Here is a 14,437-nt window from a genome sequence, read left to right as displayed (position 1 = left end):
TGGATGATCACCACAAGGTCAAAGGTCACAAGCAGAGGTCAACAAACTTTTAGAGCCCAATGTTAAGTTTTTATGGCGCTTTTTCATTATTTCCATCATATCTATTGAATTCCTGAAGATATTTTCTTGAAACTTAGTGTATACATGTATTACCCAATAAAGATTCTCTGGTGAAAGTTTGGGTCATGAGGTCAAAGGTCAAAAGGTCAGGGTCAAATACATAAAATTTCACTATTTCCACCATATCTATTGAATGCCTGAAGATATTTTCTTGAAACTTAGTGTATACATGTATTACCCAATTAAGATTCTCTGGTGAAAGTTTGGGTCATGAGGTCAAAGGTCAAAGGTCAAAAGGTCAAGTAAAAATATTCAAACTTCTTTTTTTTTCTCCGTACCTTGGAAAATTGTTCAAGGTATCTTCATGGAACATAGTATATACATGTACTGACTGGAAGTGATTATCTAGAGAATGTAGGGTTCATGGGGTCAAAGGTCAGGGGTCAAAGGTCAAGTGCAACACTTCAAAATTTTACTATTTCCCTCATATTTATGCAATGCCAGCAGGGTTATTTTTTTTTTACACTTGGTGTATGCATGTGTAACCTAATAGAAATTCTCTGGAAAGTTTTTTTTAACTTCTTTTATTGCCTCAAAGGTCAAAAGGTCAAAGATCAAGTGAAAGTGCTGAGCTAACTTTTTCCTCCATATCTCGGAAGTGGCTCAAGTTATCTTGAAACTTATTACATATTATGCATGTTCTACCCGAAAGTGATTATCTTATGAATTTTAGGGTCAAGGGCCAGATGAAAATGGTAACAATTTACTATTCAACTCAGAAATTGCACTTTTTCTCCACACCTGTACCTTGAAAATTACTCCATGCCTAAATGTACGAATGGGTCAAAGTCAAGTTAAAGTCCTTAAATCCCTAGATACATGCTCTCCTATTCATCCAATTAAACCTAGGTCAAGGAAGATGAACATTCAACACATTTGTGACCAACTTGTCATTTCAATATTTTGCCAATTTTGTGAAAATGTAATCACACATTGTCCACATGTACTATCTAGACCTATTGGGAAAATCATGCATTATGGCGGAGGCATACCAGTCGCCAAAGCGACATTTCTAGTCTATTATGGGTCATAACTTTTGATCTATAACTCCATTTGTGACTAAACTTGGATGGTAGATGTTCCTTGGGGAGTGGATGGTCACCACAAGGTCAATGGTCACAAGCATGGGTCAACGAACTTTTAGAGCCCAGTGTTAAGTTTTTATGGCGCGTTTCTATTATGGGTCATCACTTTTGATACATAGGTCCGTTTGTGACCAAACTTGGATGGTAGATGTCCCTTGGTGAGTGGATGGTCACCACAAGGTCAAAGGTCACAGGCAGGGGTGAACGAACTTTAAGGCACATTTCCTTTTTGCCATAAATTTTTACCCTTTTATATTTCTTGTTGTCAGTTTACAGATCTCTTTTTTTTAATCTGTTATATCCCATTCGCGTACAATTTCTTGTACGCGAATGGGCGAGACATATTATGGCACTTGCCTTGTTGAGTTATTTTGCACACAGATAAACTAACGAACTAACTAACTAACAAACAAACAAACCAAAACATAACGAAAACGTAACGAAAACATAACCTCCCCCCTTGGCGGAGGTAATAATAGAAAGAAATGAATTGATAGATTATAGTTACAGATTTAAAGGATGGACTTCAATGTTAAATGTATTTATTTGACAAAATTCAGTTATCAGCTTGATAACTCAAGAAAGTTTGTGGAAAATACCCTCATATGAAAAGAGACGATATTCTCTTACAATAAATTTGAGTAATTTGGCAGTCTGCTGTGACAACATCACCTGTCTCATTTGAAACTATTCTCTTTGTGCAAGTGTATTTTCCTTTTCCTAGCACAGATAGACGAATTAGATGAGTTCAAATAAGCCGATGGGACACGCTTTGTACATTTGTGATCATGAAATTTAGGCATACTGTACTGTATGTGTTAGTGCATGACCAAATACATTTGTGACCCGCGACAACGGTTTCAGGCAAAAGTCGCAAGAGCAAATTTCCTCCTAGGCGGGGTACAAAGATCTTTACCATTATTTTTGTTGATTTGGGTTGTTTGCAGAAATCGAATCTTTGATATATTTTCTACATCTACACTAAATTTCATAGCATAAGACTGAGTTTTTCCTATCGAAAATGGAATTTTAAGCACCCTATGTTGGATCGCACTCATCAGTTTCGAGCTTCTTTCGAACGCCGCGCCAATATCCCCAACGTTGCTATGACACAAGGTCTCGCATGCGATTGGCTGGTGCGTCGCACACATTTACATAATTCGGCTTGCGGAGATACCAGTTGCAGCATTTGGGGAATGCTTTGTCCACGCGTGCATGATTACATGCTCCATTGTTCTTGCGAGAGTGGTTTATACGCTGTAGTGCGTGCTCTTCGTTTGGCTTTCTATCCAAACTATTCTACCGCAATGTTCGACAACAGAAGTGAAACAAATATCATTTAGCACGACATAATCGTGTGAAAAGAAAAAACAATAGTCTACTTGTACATGTAGTAAAAATTATGACAGCAGACTGACTCAAGGGAAGGTAGATGAGAGGAAAGGAGAGGTCACATGGAACCAGTTATATTCAAATACTACACATCAAGATCGCACGAAACTAACGAGTCGTGTTTGTTTGTTTGTTTTAATATAATTAACACCACCGAACAAGGCAACATATGCACGGCTTGTAAAAGCAAAACAAACAGGAAGCGTGACCTTTGCCAGCACTGGCATTTTTCTGCCTACGAAAGGGTCGCCAATGATAAAGTCAAATCAACAACAATGAAAACGCGATTTGTAAATGTGTGGATTCGCCACCCGCTCCTGTTACATGCACATGGTCATGGCGTGTGGATGCCATTGCGTAATGCGTGCACCAATACACGTACACCGTACGTGCAATTATTGTATCCGCCATCTTGAAAGACGTGGTAAAACAAACCCGAGCGAACCGCATTGTTTTTTGGCTCCATACGCTGAGCTCCTAGGAAGGGTGCCCGGGAAATTTGACTCTCTCAGTGAGCCAATCAGAAGGCGATGTGGTTGCTAGAGGCGGAGCTTAACATCGATTGGCACCATCCTACAGATGGGTGATTCTTACCTCGCATCGGCGCTCGGACATTGTCTTTGAGAAAGAGGTGAATCTTCAAAGCCCGTTTTCTCGCAATTTTGTCAGGCTAACAACTTAAAAAGTGCATTTTATTTCGCTTTCCTTGCCCACTTATGATGCCAAAGAATGCAAGTGTTTTATATCAATGCAAAGCTTAGGAAATGGGCAACATGATTCAGTGAAAAAATGAATTTTCAAAATGCCTGACTTTTGCCTGAAACCGTTGTCGCCGGTCACATTTGTAAAAATACTTGAATAAAAGGTATACTGACAGAAACACTTGCAGATTTATACTTCCTGTTTCATATTCTCATAATATTGCTTGTACATATTTTCAGTGATAACCTTCATTATAAATGCAGTATATCTCATACATCATGTTAACAGATATATTCCTCATGTTTTTCTTCATGCACTACATCTGCAGATTTGATACCTTAAGCAGGACCTACAAGTACTTCTTCCCTGCCGGAGATTTTGATATCGAAGTATGTAAACTATATTTTTAACTTACGTGCAACGGCATCAATATAAGCTACGATGTAATAATCTCTCTTCAAATCCCTTGCATAGCCAATGTAGATAGTGTGTATTGAAAAAAAAAAACAAGGTAATCCAACTTTAGAGCCCTGCTGTTTCATAATTGACAACTATGGAGAGTGCAATGTTGGTTATGAGGAAAGGGAAGCACTTCTTTCCATTGGTACCTAATTGTGTTGATAAATGTCATGCATGACTGAACACCATAACTTTAAAGACGATAGTATACAAATGATGCACAGGATAGAGTGCGATAGTGGAGATGTAGCGCACTCGAGGGTATTTACAATTGTGAAAGATGCACGAGACGAAGCCGAGTGCATGTTACACTACATTGTAAATACCCGAGCGTGAGCTGCATCTCCACTAACGCCACGAAATAATCCTGTTCATCGTTTGTTTTATAAAATGGGTCGAAAACTAACAGCATTCTTTACGTACCTTTGTAAGATGTCCGAAGATGTTCGTCCCAAACATTTACGCACGTCACACTCGGAAATCCCGCACATATAAGTACTGTATGTTTTAAGAGTATACGTACGCCACACATGTTATGCACACAAGAAAGGCCGGCCGGCAGCCCGAACGAGAAGTTGTTTACAGGATTGACAGCGCGTATAGTAGCGCGCGACGCACTTGTAACAACTGATTGAGTGCGCACTGCTAGTGTAAACATTGTGACGTCAGGCCGTGGATGTGAATAGTGAGAAATTAATGCAGGCACACGTGACTCATTTCAGCGCTTCCAATTGGCTACATTCTTGAACCCATTTTATAATAACAAATAGCACTTTTTCCAAGTTTGAGTGTTATTATGAAGGAACACTGAATGTCGTGCTGAAACTGATGAGATCTGTCAGTGAAAGTGGTCAAATGATAGGGCGGTGAGTTTGGCTCAATTGGTAGCGTGTCTGCCTCACGATCCTAAGGACCTGGGTTTGAACCTAAGTCTGGACTGAGCAATGTTGTGTGTAAGTATACCGTCCCCTCTAGCAAGAGGCAAAACACTCTGTCCCTCGGATAGGACGTAAAATGGAGGTCTCGTGTATGAGAGAGTAACAACTCATGCACGTAAAAGATCCCGTTTCATTCATTCATTGCAAAGAGCAGGGTGTTTAACCCGGTGAAGTGGTCCCACCCCACATCCAACTGGACCCCATGGAAGACCAGCTTAACATAACTGAATATGGGCTATCCAGCCATCTTCTCAGATGGAAATGAACAAACAAACAAACAAACAAAGCCTACATGACTTTAGGTTTGTGTTTAGAAATTCCTCTGAACTTTTATAACCGGAGGGCCAAACCCCAAAAAGTCGCTTACTTAACGAGTGAGTTGCACTCTCTCTACAAACTAAGTAGACCATGCTTATTTTCAAGTTTTTATTGTAACAAACAACATTCCACTGGTCTACCTCAAAAAAATTGTTGCGAAAGCCTCCAAATCCAAGATGGCGTCCAAGATGGCCGCCATATTTACTGAATTTGTTATTTGAAAGATAGAATTTGATTGAAACATCAGATTTCAACAAATTTGATGTCATATGAAAGAGAATAAAATTGTCTACAAGTTGATACCATTTTTGTGGGTTATTGTGATAATTGGATTGAGATTTTAAGGAAAAAACACTCATTTTTTATATTTTTCTGAAAAAAGGAAAATCATGAAAATGCTTGATTCATCATAAATCAAAGAAAGACTGAAGGATTATCTTGAAACATCTCAAGAATTTTGTTTGACATATAGTTGATACTTGGAGAAAATTAGGGGTCAGTACCGTTTTCGGTTCAGGAGTTATCATGTCTCAAACTTGAAAACTCACTATGTAAAAATGGCCACTTTAGTTGTGACAAGACTTTGTTGGTCGTAAAAAAAGTCTGCGTTTGCCAAGACTACTACACGCACCACTGGCACTGGCGCTTGTAGCAGTGCCAGTGGTGCGTGTAGTAGTCTTGGCAAACGCAGACTTTTTCTTTGACAAAGAAGGGTTTTTGCCTGCAAACTAACTTTTCATACCAAGTGGTAGCTCAGGTGACGCAGATTGTTATTATTTCAAAGTAGATTGTTCTGAAGCAGATGAGATGAAGCAAAAAATATCTTTTAAATAGAGGTAGAAGCTTGAAATAACCTTGCTATAGAAAGTTTAAAACAAAATTTGGATCAATCACTCAAAAAATTCAAGATTGCAGGCCATCAAAGCTGGCATAGTGTATTGCGCCAAAGTAAATGTATCATTTCGATTTTTATACAATTTTGTCTGTTTTGGTGTCTATTTATATGATTTTTATATATTCTGAACATTTTAAAGCTATTTCAAACCATCTTAGGTTTTTATGGAGACATTTTTCAGCATGCACCATGAATGTTTCTCTAAAAAGTTACAAAAAATTAAATTAAAAATGTTTATGAGAACCATGCAGAAATTAAAATCTTTCCCATAATAAAAATCAATATTTGGAGGTCAGTATTGTATTTGGTTCAGGAGTTATAATGTCTCAAACTTGAAATCCCATTTTACATAATATGTATTTGCACGTATCTGTTCCCAAAGACGTCACAGAGGGTCAAATCCAAGATCGTGCTTACTTTTCGAGTTCCACTCTCTCTATAAACAAAACCATACATAATATTAAGCACACTAAGCAATGTTCCGTAAGAACACCTCAGTAGATTTGTTGCAAAAACCTCCAAAGTACAGATGCGGTCCAATAGGGCCGCCATTTTTATTGAATTTAACATTTCAAACATAAAATTTGATGGAGACATTGGATTGCAACAAATTTGATGTCATATGAAGGAGAGCAAAACTTCCTAAAAATTGATACCTCTTTAGCTGTGTATTGTGATAAATTGGGGGGGGGGGGTTGTTTGCTTCTCTTTTTTTGGGGGGGGATCCATATTTTCATATTCTTTTGAAAAAAGGAAGAAATGTAAAAATGCATGATTTAGTATTTATCAAAGAAGAACTGAATAATTATTTTGAAACCTGCTTACTGAGATTGAGACATAATTCATATTTCTGGAATTACAGGCAATATCATGCACTGTTGACAGGTTAACATCTAAAACTTGAAAAAATTATATCCATGCATTATAAATTTTGCATACAATGTGTTTACATGGTCACATGTGATACTGTAATGGTCTAGTGACTTGCAAGTATAAACCTGCATGCAAACTAACCTTTCATGCCAAGTGGTAGGTGACGCTGGTCGCTATTACTGTAGCATTTCATCATAGTGGATTGTTCTGAGGCAGATAAGATTGAACAGAAAGTATTTTCCAAAAAGAGATAGGAGCTTGGAATTTGGCACAAATTTTTCCAATGTGTAACAATTAGCGATAAAAACAGTATCCACACAAAATTCAAGATGGCGGTAATTAATCGAGGTTGTCGTTCAAGGCATTATTTCCCATTAGTGCACGTAAAACAAAGACCCAGCTTCACTTAATTCCTCAAGCTAGTTCTAAACTGTGAGTTAGGGATAGAACAACTAATGTACAAACTTAAATCAGTATATTTAATGCTAAATATTGTTAGATGTACTAAATAGATCTGATAAGAATGTTTTTTATATATAATTATAATTCAAATTCAAATTCAAATTCAAATACTAAATTGTTAACAGTTATCATGGTTATGGTTTCTTGAAAAGAAATGGTGATATCTCCGTATGTTTTAGGCTTTATTATGATTTTTTTACATGGTAGAATGTTTTGTAATACAACTAACCTGCACATATAAATCGAATGTGATATCTCTCCTGATGTTGCGTCAAAGTTAGATCTCAACTTATAACTTATAATTTGATATATATTTTTAATCTTCTTATCTTTCTGTCTATTACATGTTTCTATACATCCGAACGATATTGTACTAGTGTAAACCATATTGAGGGTCTTTTTTTTTTGGGGGGGGGGTGGAGCTCATTCCAGTGTTTGGGTAAGGCCCAATCTTTGATAAAAAAAGAAATACTTCTGTATCAAAGATACTATATGCTTTTTTACTTGTATGTTTCTCTGCTGATGTAGAAACGTGAATGATGATGGTATATGTGTAATAATGTCTGATCCGTAGATGTCCTTGAAAGCCCTTCTGATCCGAACCCCCCCCCCCCCAAAAAAAAACACAAAAAAATCCGACATGGTGGCAATTTCTCAACTTTGCTCTTAAATGTGTTGTGCGAGATTACTTTTCAGTATATTGTTCGAATAAAATTTTCCAAATTGATTATTCGTGCTGTATATTCACATTTACAAATAAGCATACTGAAACTGTATTTACTGTTATCAGATTTTTCTTACATTATTTTTGGCCTGATTTCATGTGGGTTGTAGTGTCACAATTGATCTGAACTTATGCCATTGGCCATGGCCATTCCCATATTAGATATCAGGATCACTCGAGAGTGAAAATGTTCATTTTCATTTATTTTAGAGTGACCTCGGGGATCACTCGAAGAGTGACGAGTGATCCCTATTCAAAGGCAGGGCTCCACACTAACGTTGGTCCGGTGGCCCGGGGCCACCAAAAACGCACGTTGGGCCACCAAAATGTCAGAAATGAAGAATTTGGTGGCCTAATCGGGCCACCAAAAAAGGTCGAATATTTGCCTTTGGGCCACCAAAAATAAAAGTTAGTGTGGAGCCCTGCCTATTATAGGTCACTCTAAAATGAGTGAAAATGAACATTTTCACTCAAAAGTCACTCCAATTTCACTCTAAATTCACCGTTTTCTGTTATTCACTCCTCTCATCAAAAGTAAACAAACTTTCACTCGATTTGTTTTTTCTTTTTCGGAGAGTAGAATATCACTGGTTTTAAAAATGTGTCCATAAAAACCTAAGACGGTTTAAGATATCACAACAGACAAAATTGTATCAAAATCGAAGTAATACCTTTAATTTGGCGCAATACACTATGTCAACTTTGATAGCTGTCGTCTTGATTTTTTTTTTTGAGCGGTTGATCTAAATTGTGTCTTAAACTATCTATAACAAGATTGGTGCCAAGTTTCAAGCTATTGCCTCTATTTGAAATTTTGTTTGCTTCATCTCATCTGCTTCAGAACAATCTTCTTTGAAATAATAGCGATCAGTATCACCTGAGCTACCACTTGATATGAAAAGTAGTGGAGCGGCATAGCCGAACAATTGTGCATTTTGTGATAAAAGCACCAAATTTCGTACACATGTTGACAATAATGTTTAGATTAAATTTAGATATTGGGCCATCGAAAATAGCGCCCTCAACGTCCATGGCAGCCATTTTTCAAAATGGCTGCCATAAATGCCATGTTTTAGTAAAATTTGCTAATTTTAGGAGAGAAAAGTCAATAAGATTTTGGTTACAAATGGGAAATTACATTCAAAATAAATCTAGATATCTGGCCATCGGAAATAGTGCCCTCAATGGCCATGGCAGCCATTTTTCAAAATGGCCGCCATAAATGTCATTTTTTTCAAAATATTTGCTAACTTCAGAAGGGAAAGCCAGTAAGGTTTTGCAAACAAATGGGAAATTACATTCAAAATGCATTTAAATATTTGGCCATTGTTAATTGCGCCCTCAACGTCCATCTGTCTAATAACAGAATAATGTGCCAGTTCTTCGATGATTTTGAAAATTTCAGATGGGAAAAGTTAATAAGATTTTGCCCATAAATGTTGATTACATTTAAAATAAATCTAGATATTTGGCCATTGGAAATTGCGCCCTCAACGGCCATGGTAGCAATTTTTTCAAAATGGCCGCCATAAATGCCATTTTTTCGTTAAAAGTGCAGATTTCAGAAGGGAAAGCCATTTTTTTTTCTTTTCTGCAAACAAGCGGGAAATTACATCCAAAATAAATCCAGGTATTGGGCAATTGAAAATTGCGCTCTCAATGGCTATGGCAGCCAATTTTTTTTTTTAATGGGCACCATAAGTGTCACTTTTTCATCCAAAAACAAAAGGTAATTTCAAAAGGAAAAGTCAATGAACTTTTGGTTATAAATGGGAAATGACATTTGAAACAAATCTCCAAAACTGCGCCCTCAACGGTCATGACAGCCATTTTTCAAAATGGCCGCCATAAATGCAATATTTTCGAAAAGATTTACTGAAATCAGAAGGGAAAGCCAACGAGATTTTACAAACAGGTGAGAAATTACATTGAAAAGTAAACTTATTGGGCCATTGCAAATTGCCCCCTCAATGGCCATTCCAGCCATTTTTCAAAATGGCCACATAAATGTCTTTTTTTCGTATAGTTTTGCAGACGTCAATCAGAATTTCCACAAAGGTGAAAAATTATATTTAAACTGAATTTGATAATAGGCCATCCAAAAGTGCACCCTCAACAGCCGTAGCAGCCAAGTTTCAAAACAGCTGCCATGGATGCCCCCCCCCCCCCCACGTTTTGTTTTGTTTTTTGCAAAAATTTGCTGATGTCAGAAGGAAAAGTCAATAAGACTTTGCAAACAAGTTGAAAATTATGCTCAAAAATAAATTTAAGTATAATGTCTTCTTAGAAGGCGCCCTCAAGGGCCATGCTGACCGCCATGGATGTCTGCTTCTTTTTTTTTTTCTTTTTCTTTTTGATAGAAAAAAGAAGAGTGTATTGTAGCCATTTTGACAAATAGCTGAAATAGCAATTGAGAACACAGCTTATGATGGCTAAATGTCTAAACTTCTTTGTTTGTAATTGTCAACTTGCACAAAAAAAAAAATATTGTCCTCTTCCGGCATTAGGACATCTTCATTTAAAAAAATGGCATCTATGACAGCCATTTCAGAAAATGGCTGCAATTGCCGTTATTAGCAATTTTTTCTTCTTGAAAATTTGTGAAGGAACAATTTCTAGAGTTAATACAATCTAGATATATTATTTGATTTTAAACGTGATTTTTCAATTTATGTACACATTTGCTAACTTAAAACAAAATGATTATGACAATGGCAGCCATTTTGGAATATGGCAGCCATGGCCGTTGAGAGCAGTATTATAGTTATCTAATACAAACATTTATTTCAAACATAATTTTCAAATTGTGTGCAAAATCTTACTGACTTTTCCTGTGGTGAAATCAGGAAATAAAAAATAATGGAATCCATGGTGGCCATTTTGAAAAATGGCTGCAATGGCCATTGAGGGCGCTATTTACAATAATGTAATACATAAGCGCAAGATCTATTTCAAGCGGAATTTTTGAATTGAGTGCAAGATCTTATTGACTTTTCCTTCTGGAATTAGTAAATTCAGAGAAAATGGTGGTATTTATGGCAGTCAATTTTAAACATGGCCACCATTGGCGTTGAGGGCGCAATTTGCAATGGCCCAACATCTAAATCTATTTTGAATTTTATTTCCCACTCGTTTGCAAAATCTTGTTGATTTTCCCTTCTGAAATTAATTTTTATAAAAAATTGAATTTATGGCGACCATTTTGAAAAAAATGGCTGCCATGACCGTTAGGGGGCGCGATTTGCGATGGTCCAATATCTAAATTTATTTTGAATGTTATTTCCCACTCGTTTGCGAAATCTTACTGATTTCCCTTCTGAAATTTGTAAAATTTTACGAAAACTGGCATTTATGGCGGCCATTTTGAAAAATCCCTGCCATGGCCGTTGAGGGCGCAATTTGTGATGGCCCAATATCTAAATTCATTTTAAATGCTATATTCCAGTCGTTTGCAAAATCTTAGTGATTTTCCCTATTGAAATTTGTAAATTTTTACGAAAAATGGCATTTATGGCGGCCATTATGAAAAAATTGGCTGCTATGGCCGTTGAGGGCGCTATTTACGATGGCCCAATATCTGAATTTCTTTTAAATGTTATTTCCCACTTGTTTGCAAAATCTTATTGATTTTCCCTTCTGAAATTTGTAAATTTTTATGAAAAATGGCATTTTATGGCGGCCATTTTGAAAAATGGCTGCCACGGCCGCTGAGGGCGCTTTTTACGATGGCCCAATATCTGAATTTATTTCAAATGTCATTGTCAACATGTGTGCGAAATTTGGTGCTTTTATCATAAAATGCACAATTCCTCTAATTTTTCAAGCTATGCCGCTCCACTAAAGTTAGTTTGCAGGCACAAACCCTTGTTTGTCAAAGAAAAAGTCTGCATTTGACAAGACTACTACACGCACTACTGGTGCTGCTACCAGCGCCAGTGCCGGTGGTGCGTGTAGTAGTCTTGGCGCACGCAGACTTCTTTATGACCAACAAGGTCTTGGTCACAACTAAAGTGGCCATTCTTACGTAGTGAGTTTTCAAGTTTGAGACATTATAACTCCTGAACCAAAAATGGTACTGACCCCTAATCTTCTCCAAATATTAATTATATGTCAAACAAAATTCTTGAAACGTTTCAAGATAATCTTTCAGTCTTTCTTTGATTTATGATGAATCAAGCATTTTCATGATTTTCCTTTTTTCAGAAAAATATCAAAAAATGAGTGTTTTTTCCTTAAAATCTCAATCCAGTTATCACAATAACCCACAAAAATGGTATCAACTTGTAGACAATTTTATTCTCTTTCATATGACATCAAATTTGTTGAAATTTGATGTTTCTCTCAAATTCTATCATTTAAATAACAAATTCAGTAAATATGGCGGCCATCTTGGACGCCATCTTGGATTTGGAGGCTTTCGCAACAAATTTTTTGAGGTAGACCAGTGGAATGTTGTTTGTTACAATAAAAACTCGAAAATAAGCATGGTCTACTTAGTTTGTAGAGAGAGTGCAACTCGACCTCTGTTTTTAGCTTTTGGCCCCCCGGTTATTTTATGGTCCATAGCCTTTAACTAGCCACCTGTCTGATAATCTGGTTGCTCCTGCAATATCCCACAAAGGCCAACCCACACAATCCATTACACACGTAGTAGGAGAGTAGATCGTATCACCGGACGCTTTTTTTTGTGGCTTTGAATTCTGTACTCAGAGGATGAAATTTAGGCTAAAAATAACACCACTTATTCAAAGACTCCTGGAAATTACAAATTCAGCCAACTTATGTCAATTGTTCGCTCCAGTTTTTAGAAAATATGCTTCAAACATACCCCTCTTAAAAAAGATGTCTTTTTTGCGCGGTGCAAAATCGCATTGTATTTACTGGACATGATTTTTGCAATGAAATAATCGACGTCTTTGCACCAGGACACCTAGTCCTTTCACCAGAATCACGATTCATCCCACAAATCACCGTACACATTCTCACCGAGCGGATGACGAAGAAAGAATCGGCAAACAAGGCTCAAATTTCGTATTTTACGGTAAAATGTCTGTCTTGAACATTTTGAACAGTTCACGCAATAAAACCTTGTGAGAAATCGACAACTTCTATTTTACGTGCTTTGTCTATTGGAGCTGCATGCGTGGGTGACGAGTTGCGGGCCCCTTCCTTAGCGCACAACTATTCCGCATCGTTCGCATTTGAGGAGGATAGCTACAAATTTCCGATATCGATCAGTGAACTTTTGGTTCTATTGGATTCTTCAGCATTTTTTCTGAATGTGAGTGGGATTTGAATAGAATTTCAGTCACGAAATGTGATTCAAACATGCATAAATATTAACTATGACGAGGTGCGGGTCACTCAACTATAGATTTGAGGTAAAATGTGAATTTCTTTGTGTTTTTACATTTTTATGCCACGTTTTTTGCGATTTCAGTCCACACAAAGTTCTGTGAGGCTAATCTACGAAGTCTCGCGCGTACAGAATGTCATTAGTATGCAAAAATGTGCGTGTCCGGTAATACCATGGTGTCCGGTAATACTGTGATGTATGCCTCTTTGTTTTATGTAGCCCCTCCCAAGACAATACCACCCACCGTGGTAGTCTAATTATGTAACGCTGACCCTCACCGCAATACCGGAAAGCCCAACGGGCAATTCCGTATGGGAGGGGCAAAACAGCAAAATTCAAAGTAAAGTAAATGCTCAGAAACTTAAGTTTCCCATACAGACTGATTGTTGTATTTACGGAAACAAAAAACCCTTTTCCAACAACTTTCCTCATTTTTGTTTTAAGTACATACTTTCAAAGTTGAAAGACTTTTTATTGTATTTATCTAATATTTTACAATATCAAATGAAAATCCATTTTATGAAGCATTCAGTCGCTCTCATTATGATATCTTTTTGAGAAATTTTCCAAATCTACTGACAAAATGACGTAATTCCGTTACTCTGAAATTGAAAAAAGTTTTCTCCTGTTATTTCTCCCCATACAAATTTTTTCTATACATGTGACTCCCTAAAAACTCACAAACCATTTTTTGAAATATCTCCTTTAGTTCTGCTGTAATCGTGGTAACGGAATTACATGGTAACGGAATTACACGCGCGTCAGTAATGGAAACGAATGACATAACCTACTTTCATGCCAATATGTATGAGATATTCATGAAATAGCGTGAGGGCATTCTCCTCGAGCTCAATGTTGTTAGTGATTGGCAGTAAAGGAGTGAAAGTTGAAATATACACTGACATGACTCAGCATAGTTGGGTGCCTCTGACAGTGAGTCCTGACATCAGGGTAGATGCTTGACAAGACTACTTGTGCTTGAAGTCTCCTCCTTACTTTCATCTTTTCTCATGTACAAGAACTACATGGAGACTGCGCTAGCTGATGATTTAGGTTTGGTAAAGATACTCATTCTCAAATGTTAAAACTCATACTGAATTCTGAGATATCAAT

The 14,437-nt window shown here is 37.0% G+C and overlaps 1 protein-coding gene across 1 annotated transcript in view; it reads left to right on the top strand.

Annotated features, from left to right (window-relative positions):
- Nucleotides 1–14,437, top strand: part of LOC139731803 (tRNA pseudouridine(38/39) synthase-like) — a 171,252-nt gene that overhangs the window by 23,871 nt on the left and 132,944 nt on the right. Inside the window, exon 6 of the mRNA XM_071642678.1 lies at nucleotides 3,628–3,688. Coding sequence (XP_071498779.1) covers nucleotides 3,628–3,688 — 61 coding nt within the window. The remainder of the gene's footprint in view (nucleotides 1–3,627; nucleotides 3,689–14,437) is intronic.

This window comes from Diadema antillarum, unplaced genomic scaffold (genome assembly GCF_040938485.1).
Source record: "Diadema antillarum isolate AM-2024a unplaced genomic scaffold, OU_Dant_1.0 seq00000385_RagTag, whole genome shotgun sequence".
NCBI lineage: Eukaryota > Metazoa > Echinodermata > Echinoidea > Diadematoida > Diadematidae > Diadema > Diadema antillarum.
Note: the sequence above shows the minus strand (reverse complement) of the source record. Positions and strands in the feature narration are given on the sequence as shown.